Source organism: Aricia agestis, chromosome 10 (genome assembly GCF_905147365.1).
Source record: "Aricia agestis chromosome 10, ilAriAges1.1, whole genome shotgun sequence".
Taxonomy (NCBI): domain Eukaryota; kingdom Metazoa; phylum Arthropoda; class Insecta; order Lepidoptera; family Lycaenidae; genus Aricia; species Aricia agestis.
The window spans coordinates 17,665,517-17,677,716 of NC_056415.1; the positions used below are offsets into that span (position 1 = coordinate 17,665,517).

The window sequence follows — 12,200 nt, forward strand, 5'->3', positions numbered from 1 at the left end:
ACCGTACAGTGGTACGGTTCATACGGTAATAATGTGAATAGTCAATTCATAATGCGTGTTTGTTCGTCGCGTTAGCAACACGGGTCTACTATTTACATGGGAATGCGATATTATGACAATTTGACGTATTTTTAGGGCTCCGTACCCAAAGGGTAAAAACGGGACCCTATTACTAAGACTTCGATGTCTGTCCGTCTATCTGTCTCCAGGCTGTATCTCAAGAACCGCTATAGCTAGACTTCTGAAATGTTCACAGAATGTGTATATCTGTTGCCGCTATAATAACAAATACTAAAAACAAAATAATACTAAAAATAAATTAATATATAGGTAAGGGTAATCAATAATGACAACAGCTATGCACTTTAAATTTTCACAGTATCTTTAATTATATTTGTACTTTTATAGTTAATAATAAAATTAAAATAAATTAATAAATATGTAAAGGGGCCTACATTCGCTCTATATGTACGGAATCCTACATGCGCGAGTCCGACTCGCACTGCGATGATTTTTAATACTTATACAATATACACTTTATAGTAGTTTGTCAGTATATTATGTTATTATTTTAGTAAGGATAAAATATTAATAAATTCCGAGCAAGTCGAAGGATAGTCGGCATTTTTAAATCACTTTTAATCTTTCGTAACATTTATGTTAGTTTTTACGAGTGTTACACTCGTAAAAACTTACACGTACACTGTACGTTCTACAGCTACATCTTATATTGTAATTTCAGATCACTTAAAGACATCGGAATTGGATGGTCCACCTGACTCATGTTAACGGTTAACACTTAATAACAAACCATCAACACGAACAAACTATGTTTTATTTTAATATTTTACTGGTTCTCAAATTAAAGTTTATAGTGGAGCCGTATTTTATCGGTCGCGTGGTCTAATTTTATTACTATTTTGAGTTGTAATTTCTATCGCCTATCGAGGGTCGTTCGAGTGAGTCGTTAGAGACTCACCTCGAACTTATCTAAAATTGAATTTCAGTAGTTAAGTACCTCCCGAAACATAACCTAGCGTTACAGCGCGGCGCGGGCCCGTAGAATGTAAATACAAATTTAATTTATTTCGTCCACGTTAGCGCGAGATACTCAAACACTCGGCGAAAACTTTAAAAGCCCTCAAAGTGTTCAAAAATAAGAAATCGGTTTCATTTTGTTAGGAGCGAATTGACGTGACAACGTTCCGAACGTCGGAATAAAATTCGAATAGATTTTTTGAACGAAACACTTTATTTTTACACCACGTGGTGTCACGGCCGGAGCAGGCCGCAACGGGCCGCAGCGGGCCGCTCCGAGACTGCGGTTTATTGGCTTTTTATTTCTCGATTTATCGACAACTCAGGGGCTCGGTTGTAAGGCGTAGAGCGACGCCTATTAGAGGCCTTAAATGCGGTTTTTGTAGATTTAACCAAAATCATAGGTATATACCAGCGGGGCTAAAATGGTCGCTTTGAAGAATCATATTATGAATCATGTTATGATTCTTTCTTTTAAAATCGCAAAATGCAAGTCTGCTTGCAATTCATATATAGAAATTCGTACTAATTTGACATTTGTCAGTTTGACAGTTTTGACAATTTATTTGCTGAATTGATTGAAAGGAATTGCTAAATGTGACCATTTTAGCCCCGCTGGCCGGCATAAAAATCAATCATACACGTCAAGCAGACTGGACGTACGGAAACTATATTAAATGATAATTCCGAGTAAAATCTGCTCGACTTACGTACTCAAAAAGGATTTGGATCAGAATAGGGAAATAATCGCGGCCGTTATCACCTCTCACTTATGGTTAAACGGAGCGCCTCGTGCCGACTTGTCGAAGATTCCATTTCACAGGTGAACTGCCGCCGCGTGGGGTACGTGGCGCGCCACATCAGGCGGGCTGGGGTAGCACCATCAGTTCAGGGCAAACGGGAAAGGGAGTCAGACACACGCTAACCGTAAATTTTATGTAGAGTACGTTGTACGTCAAGGAAGTACCTGTATGTTGTAAAAGTACCTACATTATATTGTTTTGTTACGAATAGTCTCGACAGACTTTCAACAGAAGTTTCGAAGGAGTCGCTCGCTTACATCTCATTAACGACAGCGTGGCGAGAATACGAAGTTGTAAGCTCCACTCGAGTTGCGAATATCTGAAACAGTATTCAAAGTAATCAAAAGACTTCCCCCCTCGCACTACGAGGTGAATTATATACAATACACCTCTAATGGTGCGCGCTATTTTTGTACTAATTAAGTCGGAGCTGGCTAAACGGGCATCAATAGATATAGGTCGGCGGCGGAGCCCTCCGCGGCGGAATGACGTCGAGAGCTCTGCTTGTATTCCTTTCAGCATTTTTTTTGCTTTTTAATGATTTCATTAAAATAACTTCGCCCAACACTGGTGCAGAAACGGAGGAACGGAGAACCTTGGGCAGAGTTTCACTCAGTAGTACCTCCTTCAAAATTCCGTATCACTTTTTGTATGTTTTACATCATAAAAAGCGTATGTAGCTGGTAAAAAGATTATGGCTAGATTATGGCAGATTTTACGGCGGTCATTAATACCATCGCCGCGGAATAGCGCGTTCAGTTTTACAGAAAATTGTAATATAAGGTGGCTGGGGGTATTTTAGTATTCGCCGTGGTCTGTCACAACAGAATTAGCCCCCCTCCCCTTCCCCTCTCCTCTCGTCCCCCCGAAGACCGGTAAGTGGATTATTCATTCGATTATAGGAGCAGTCGCAAAGAAATTCAATTTTTGCCACGTCCAAATGAAATTTGCGAAACAATTTTTCGTAGCAAATTTATGAGGGGACCCCGGAATCCGGAGGAAAATAATTATTTCGACCGTTCGCTCCTCCGTCTCGCCGAGCACGGTCATACTGAAATAACAATCAGGGAGATCGTAGACGGCACACTTTTTGTGTGATCGAGTCTGCAGCACACATGCAGTCTGCATGCCCACGCCATGCCGACTGTACGTGCGCCGCAGACTCGATCACACAAATAGTGTGCCGTCTTCGATCTACCTCAATATTACTACCGTGTATCGAGTTCGATCTGTATTGTTTCCTTACATACACGTGTCTCGCTGGTGTTATTTGCTTCATTTCGATTACGATCATGTATAGGGTAGGAACCCTGGTGAGGCTTAGGTACTTAGGTACCAATTACCATTTATTATAAGTATTATCTACTTAATATATGATCGAATGTGTAATAGCAGCAGCGCTTTCGGATTTGCGTACATTTCACTCGACAGACTACACATAACTATTTACTCCCCGGAGCTCTATTTGTTAGACACAGTAGCGGGAGGAGGAAGTGCGCACTCGGCGGCTTCGTTTGATATTTCAGCTAACGAAGTAAATACTCGCTCATAATCTCGATAACGAACGTCAGTGGAACCTCCGCAGCGAGTATAAATCGCGGAGTCGGCGCGGCGCGGGGCGGCGCGGGGCGGCGATATCGCACGCTCGACAGATATACGAGCTCGATTGTGAAAAGTTTGACAATTTAAAGTTACAGCGATGTGCCGCGTGCGCGATGTAGAGTGCCATCGGCGATAACGCCGCGCTCCCCGGAACTCGCTAATCCCACTCACTCCGCTATAATATACACGTGAGAGCTTCGTTTACTCGACGACCTCCTAATGCCGGAGGAAACTTTCGATATGTTTAATTTGTTTTGGCGTCGCTTACGTTGCAGGTATAGCGATTTTAAGCTACGCATACGAAATAGAAAATTAAATGTAGTCGTTAGCGATGTTCAGTTATCGATATTATTTAATACGCTTTTGATTATTGATCAGCAGCAACTAGCAACTCAAACTATAACTGAATAAGACATCGATCACAGTGCGGCCTGGCGACCTGCTCCTGTGCGCGCGATCGGAAAATGCATAATTTTACAACATATTGTTAGTTGTTCACGTAATTACAATATAACTTCCCATAAAATATAAAAACATTCCTCTCTCACTTTTTGAAGGTAATAGCGAGGCTGACCGCATACACACGTTTTGCGTATTCGATTTCCGAATTCGTTTTCCGTATTCGGAAAACCGAATGCATGAAATCATTAGAAAATACATTAACGGACGCACACGTTCTCATTTTTATGAATTCCGTACGGACGTTTCGAGTAAAAGCCAGCGCGTTACCGAGTGAAGAAAAACGAACGTTTGCGCTAGTCTCACGGAATTCCAAATCGAAATCCGCATTAAATCGAATACGGAAAACGTATGTATGCGGCCAGCCTTAAAATAAGCATTTTTTTTACACATCTTACATATAAAAAAATCTATGTTTAAGGGCCAACCCACACGTACCACAACCACACCACATCCAAACGACAAAATGCCGTCAAGCAGTGGTAATAGTGTGAACGGTGTCGCTGCAGCTTTTTGTAGTTGCGTTGTGGTACCGACAAAATGTCGATGTGGTTGCGTTGTCGCAAGTATATGCGATGTGGTTACGTACGAAAGCAATGAAACGGAGGGGAGGAAGAGTGCGGGCGGTGTGCGCGCACTATCATTGCATCGACGCAACGTTGTGGTTGCCGTCGAACTGAATTTTAATAATATTGTTACGTGCTAGGCTTCGAAGGATTTAGAGAGAAAGACCGCCTGACAAAGACTTTATTCACTAGTACCAGGTGTAACACTAAGCACTAACGAAGTCCTAGGTCGTATTCAAGTCGTAGGTTTAACTGGTATCACTCTTGACCATTCATCCTTTGTGTGTTCGTAACAATATTGACATATTTATGTTCGATAAAACGTAATGACGTTACGAATATACTTTAGTTCATTACAGAGTGTAATATGTCCGGCGGAGCGTGTCCGCTGTCCTCTGATTAACCGTCAGCGAGCTGCGACCGGCGACCGGCGCGAGCGAACGAGTATTAATTACATATCGCCTCATTACGACTCGCTCGTAATGAACCAATTAAACATTCGATCCAGTGCGACCGGTGACCGGTGACCGGTGACCGGTGACCGGTGACCGGCGACCGGCGACCGGCGACCGGCGACCGGCGACCGGCGACCGGCGACTGCGACCGATGAACGGTGACCCCGGCCGCTCCGCTGTAGACTGAACTTCGTCCATCAATAACTTCACTATAAATACACTTTTATTGGAACCGACACATTAATTAATAGCTCGATAATTCCCAGTAATGTGTTATTTAAAGTATCCAATTTATTATACCGAATGTATGATTATACAGCGTGGTTGCTGATCATAATTTTTTTACGGAAACCGTACATTTTCCCGCAAAAAATAGCTTTAATGTCCCTCCACCTGGTCTACTCTATATTTGTGCCATTAACGTAAAAATTGCTCCAGTAGTTTCTAATATTTTAACGAATTCCCCGTTTTTCCACATTTTCCTCTATTTCTTCGGTCCTATTAATTTTAGCGTTATAATTTATAGCCTTCTTTCCTCGATAATGAGATATCTAACACTGAATTTTTAGAATAAGCACGTTCAAGCAAACAAAGAAACAAACTCTTCAGCTTTATAATAATAATAATAATAACCATTTATTTCAGATCACAAAGAAACCATAGTGTTAGTAGAAATACAATTAAAATTTAAATTATGTTAGTACATTACATTCTAATTCTTATAGTAAGAAAATATTTATTAGGAATGGTACGGCATTGAAACTATTAATGAGCCAATCTCTATCTAACATGCACCTCTATCCAATGCCTTATCAAACCATCAAAATTGTCAGTTAATATATAATAATACCCTTAGAATGCTGTTATGACTACTTCTGACACGCTGCATCAATGACGCCATTCGTTTCCTTACTATGGCGTTAAAGCCATCAGTGCGCATTTCGGCAAACATTCCTGAGGCACTACACTGTACCTCGGTAGTCCTAACAGCATTCTAAAGATATTATTGTACTGAACACGAAGAGCATTTATCGCACGCTGGGTGTAGCTCGCCCATAGATTGCATGTGTAAAAGGACTGGCAGTAAGCTTTAAATAAAGTCACATTTACATCTCTAGAGCATCTTGCAAATCTACGAGCTAATAATTATGTTCCCACGTACGGCCAACGCCCTTCGCTCCCTCTCAATGTCTACATAGCCGGCAAGCGAGTCAGTTACCCAATGACTCAGGTATTTGAATTTATTGACTCTAGCAAGTGGAACTTCATTAAGAAACACGGGTGGTATTGTGCTAACTTTGTGTTCACGGGGTTGAAAAACAAGAAGTTCACTTTTCTTAGAGTTATACCTGAGTCCTTGGGTCTCGGCATACGCTTGACACTTGCCTAGCAGTTTTCTGAGGCCACTTATAATATTAATATTAATAATTGTATGTAGATTTTTTTAATCGCTTGATAAACTCGAGTCTCAATCTAAGACTATGAAAAGTACCAATAATAGGGTCATAATAGGCTCGACAATACTCGACATAATCATAGGACGATGCTTGGTATATTATGGTAGTAATGATGACGATGAATTTGATTTGCGTAGTACTCTTAGTCGTAGTGCTTTACGTTCTTAAAACAACGCCAAGTCATCCAAACTTGTATCTGAAAAGAATCATGAGTTATCTCAGTACCTTCCGTACCATGGTATACATTGGTGCAAAATCTGACTTGTTGGTAGCATATGCTTAGAATACTTCTCACGAAACCGAAGTCACCACATGTTTCCATATAAATTTTGAGGAGTTTCCTCGATTACTTATGGTCTATAGATACCTTCTGTAAAGAATCTGTAATGAATCACGACTCACGAGTTATCTCAGTACCTTCCGGACCATGGTATATACTTTGGTGCAAAATCTGACTTGTTGGTAGCATAATATGCTTAGAATACTTCTCACGAAACCGAAGTCACCACATGTTTCCATATAAATGAGGAGTTCCCTTCCCTTCCCTTCCCTCTCTTCCCTTTATCAGATCACCACTTTTGTGAATATTTAACAAATTGAGATGATACCCTATATACCAAAAGAAAAATCTTTAAAATCGGTTAACAAACGGTGGAGTAATCGTAGAACATAAAAAACGATTCAAAAAAACTCCATTTTGAAAGTTGGTTAAAATTGTAGTATATGTGTTATTTTGATGTATAAGCTACATTATAGTAAAGTCTCATTAAAATCGTTTTATTTTAGATTAAAGTTTTAATAACTGTCTCGACGACCGAGTGAATGATTGAAAAACTGCTGCTGACCGACCTCCCAGCCTCCGATCAATCTGACGACCGTTTGTCACGTTGGCTTTGAAATCGCCTAACGATTACGTGCGATTATGGCACTGAAACTACCTCCTACCTCGTTCATACATCGTACAATATTGTATATGATATTGAATGTACCGTAACTTCTTGGTGGAAATTTATGTTTCACAGTAATAATATACACTTTTCATGCACTTTTTCCACTTTTATTAATAACAATGTAAATGGTAGAAATTTTTCATGACGCTGACAACCCTATTTTAAATTTTAAATTTTTAAATAATTAGTAAACTAATTATTTAAAAATTTAAAATTACCTGCACTATACCTGATGATGATTTTATCGAAACCGGTCGTGTAAAACATAATTGTTATTAATAAAAGTGGAAAAAGTGCATGAAAAGTGTATATTATTACTCGTACAATATTGCACCTTCTTGACTAGTCGTCGAGTGGCGAGGTAGATCCTGAAAGAGGCAATTTCAAACTCGTTTGAAACTTGTTAACGTTCATTGTGCACTCGGCGGGGATTAGGATCGCCTCACTCGGAGACCGCCTCCGGAGTCCGGACGGAATCGCCCCGTAGCTGTCGCCGCAGAATTCCTTTCGGGTGCGGAGGTGAAATATAAAGCGGACTCGGTCTCGTGTATCGCGGTCGTGTTCGAGGAAAGTCGTGATTGTGCTCGGGGTTTTCAATAAGCGTCGAACGTGCGGGGAGGCCGGCGGCGCAGCTGAGTGTGGCGCGCGAGATAGCACTCCCGCGGGATTAGCGGGGGCCAGCGGGGGCCGATCGGGCCGTGCGGGCCGGGGCCGCACGCCTATACAGCATACACATACGTGCCACGATTGCCTGTATCGCGACCGATTAAATTCAACACACCTCCTTGCACTCTGCTATTTCGTTTTTTCCTCAAATTGGAGTTTCTTATCGTGTTTTGCACTTACCCTCAACTTATAAATCAATTTATCTATACCTTATAGACCGGCTATCCTCTTATGTACAATTCAAATAGTAACACTTATCATAATATTTTATATGAAATATGAAACAGTAGAGTTTCGGTTGCAAAAGAACCTACCAGAAAACAATTACCCTCTGAGAGGGCCATTGTTTTCTATATAATATATGTATAGAGATAAATTAAATTGAAATTAATGTGTGTTTTCTAAGAAAAGTCAGCAAGTGAGTTTCCTGGATGTTTTTGTTGATATTGATTGATAAGCCCCCGCGCTCGCATCGGAGGTAATATCCGCGGAAACGTCGCAACTTTTTATGTTCCATACTGACTACTACCTAGTGAGTTATAGTTCTGACTTCTGACGCGGTCATCGCCCGGCGGACGTACCGGAGGGGAAGTTTTTCAAGATGAATTGACTCCTAAACGGCTGTACGTGATTTTTTGTACGTCGAAACTCCTCGTAGGTAGTTCGTGATTGTTTATTCTGGTATTGTCAAAAGACAAACGCATTCTGTTTAGAATAATTGACATGGTCAAGACGGAATTCACTCGCATCCCCCACAAACTAGGAAGTAATTTAGTTTACACAGACACATTACATGGTGTGTGATGTCGTTTGTAATGGTTATAAAAACGGGTTCTACACCTCGTGACTCGTGAGTCAGCCAGGTGACGTCTGCGCGGTAACACCGGCACCGCGCCGCGCCGCACCGCGCCGCGCCGCACCGCGCCGCGCGCCGGGGCGAACACCCCGTGAGTCCCGTGAGTCACGACTCACGAGTGACGCAGGTGACGGCGTTTACCCGCCAGTTATTTATTGCTGAAAGCTTTCGCCATTAGTGGTGCTTTCTACCCTCGTACACATCATTTGTAATGAGTTGATTTAGTATCCTGTGTTGTGTATGAAACCTTTTAAAATCTTTTTACGCAAAATAAAAAAAAACATAAACTGGCTTTGAACATGTAATTATGAATAACTGGTAATTGTCTAAACTCCAAAGCATAAAATGGCATATCGTATTCAACAGGGATAGTGTAAGAGAGTGTAGTCCGGAAGCCGGAGGGCGCCGTAAGTGAGTTCAGCTGGCGACGACACTATATTCACTGTGTCTTCTAAATAGATACGAACAGAACGAACTTGATGCTACTGTGAATTTTCTACATAAGGTTATATTGTGCCCATGGTAACAAAAAGGTAATTCGAAATATAAAGAAACTAGAGGTATCACCACAATTTTTACGACATCAGAAGGATATTCCATTAAGGTATTCTTGTCAATTTGCATCGGTCGTGATCAGAATTCCAAAACCCATTCCGTGTGGACTTTTTTTCGGCGCGAGCGTGCACCGTGCTGGGGCAGGTGCGACGGCTAAATCGAGTTTGTCCGTTTGTTCGTGTTGTAATATCCGTGGTTCGGGCGCGGCCGGCCGGGCGGGCGGGGGATCAATCACGGCCGGGACATCACACGATAATGAAAACGTTTCAGAACTCTCGCCGCGTTGGAACATCATGCATTTTGTTAACTCCGCCCATCAAATCTTTGGTGAACTTTTATTTGAGCAATAAACGAGCGATATACAGTAGTCCCGTTGGGTTACTTTATTAAAAAAATTAGTATGTTTAAATCAATGGACAGCTACCTTCAAAGGTGTCAGTGCCGATGATGCTGTGTACCCCGGAGGCTGTAAGCTAGGAGCGCATAAAATGTGATCCGTCGTCGATGTAGTTTGGTCGAGGGCCAAGCCGCTCGTGTGAAGCTCGCTAATAGCTCGTCGCCGCTCGACAACTAATGCGGCTGTAATCGCCCCCACCGACATTCGTCGCGATTTATTAGTTTCGCCGCACCTCCGCGCTCACCGTCTCGTCGGCGGCTCGACGGCCGCGCCGTAGCCCGCAATTACGGCTTCGCTCCTGCCGGAGCTCGTCGTAACTCGTAAATCCCTTCTAGAATTCAGACTGCCGGAATTGCCGACGTAACAGCGACGGGGAATTACGACTCGGTCTTATTTTATAATATAAGTCGTTTCGATTAGCTTCCTTTCACCGAGTACGGCGAGTAATAGTGTCAGATCACAGATATGCGAGTCTGTCGGTCTCTCCCCGACGGGTCCGCCGAGTTCGACCCGAAATGGTTTACCGGCGATCGCTTTACGGACGACGCGTTCGGGAGTTTTACGGGGGACGTTCCTGCGATCTATATGTTTCTGAACACTTCGAGCGTCATCAAAGCGCGATGGAAAAAGTAATAAAACGCTCGTCGATATCGCCCCAAATGAGAGAAAAATTTAATCAAAACTTGAAAGCGAAGCGAAGTGTCGGCGACATCGCGGGGGCTACACTCCGTTTGAAGTATTTTTCATGACAAAAAACTTCGCAATAATTATCTAAGTAACCGAACCGCTCCTTGCTGTAAAATACCGTAGTCGCCTAGCAACAACATTATAACGGCAGGTTTAACTCCCGGTGGAATCGAGACTCCCTGCGAATTGCGATTAGTGTTTATTCTGCGCCATTTCAAATATTTGCCCATCGACTACAGAGGACGCGCAGAGCTCGCGCCCACGTGTCGGCATATCGGTGTCAGGTCCGAAGGAAATGTGTCAGTCATATTTTTACCCGGCGGCGTCGGAAGTCGCGAGTCGCAGCTAACGAGGTCGCCGGTCGCTAATGATCGCCGCGACACCTGTCCCTAGTCAGTACTCCCCCGTTATACTTATAGACGTCCGTCACATATTGGGCTGGAGACTGGAGTGAATAACAAATAATATTTAAAGCTAAATACATAGATTTTCACAATCTCTATTAATCTGTTGCAAATTGTACACAATTTACACTGCTTCCCTAAATAGTATCTAGATAGAATCTAAGGGTAGATGCATTTCTAAATTTATAATATGGATTTAACAGATTCGCAAAACGTCTCACGCAATTGAAATCTGTCAAATCTAAATAAATGTATGCCTCGCCTCGCCTCGCCTCGCCTCGTTGCGTTGCGGGCTGAATTGACCCTAACAAGAGAAATGTATATTACTTAACCATAACAATACAAATAGTATATTAATTTGTCACTGAGTGTGATTAATTAACAACAACGATATGCAGGCGTAGGCCTTTATCACGAACTTTTACTTTTTACATTTGAGGTTCCTCAAAATATCCGTAGTAGTATCAGCATATATTTTATACGCCTAGTAAGGCGTATAGTAGAATATCCTGATAGTACTATGTTTCGCTGACGACATGAGACATACGCGCATATCGTGTTTCAATGACGCCTGACTCAGGCAGAACTCCGCGCACTTGAAGAATATTGTGCCACTCACAACCTAGACCTTATTAATTCGTTAAAATGAGTAATTAATTGTACGCAGGTCGGTCGGAGCCGGGCATGTCGCCGGTGGTGACGGGATTCACGGCGGACGGGGTGGCAGGGGCGAGCGACCGCCTGGCGCCCGGCGACCGCCTCGTCGCCGTCAACGGCATCGCCACCGCCGGCCTCACCAACGACGAGCTGCTGCGCCTGCTCGACAACGTCGCCGAGCGCGCCGACATCGACATCGACTACTACATGCCCAACTACGGTACGTCTCCCCTCCATACTGCCCGCTGTCCGCTGTCCGCTCTCAAGCGAATAGCGATACGCGCATGATCTAAATTCTAAAATCCTGAAATTGATATTATGTTACCATATGGTTACATTATAATTATAATATTGCGCCGTTAATTGCGATAAGATTATAATTTGTAACCGTTCAGATCGAGGCCTGCTAAGAGTTAAGTCAAAATTAATCCAACGAGCGTGCATTATAATACTGGTGAAAGCGTCGATTGTTAAAATATAATACTAGCTAACTTAATGACGCGCAGACAAAGAATAATTTGACCACCGAAAAGTTTCAGTAAAATTTTTACAATAACATAAAAATGTAAATGGAATACGAAATTGCGCTCATAAAAAATATAAAATTCAATTTGAAGCTTGTTAGAGTGTGATAAAATAAAAACGACA

At 42.3% G+C, this 12,200-nt stretch overlaps 1 protein-coding gene across 1 annotated transcript in view; it reads left to right on the top strand.

Annotated features, from left to right (window-relative positions):
- LOC121731102 (glutamate receptor-interacting protein 2) overlaps positions 1 to 12,200 on the top strand; it is a 143,142-nt gene that overhangs the window by 116,959 nt on the left and 13,983 nt on the right. Inside the window, exon 3 of the mRNA XM_042120441.1 lies at positions 11,563 to 11,772. Coding sequence (XP_041976375.1) covers positions 11,563 to 11,772 — 210 coding nt within the window. The remainder of the gene's footprint in view (positions 1 to 11,562; positions 11,773 to 12,200) is intronic.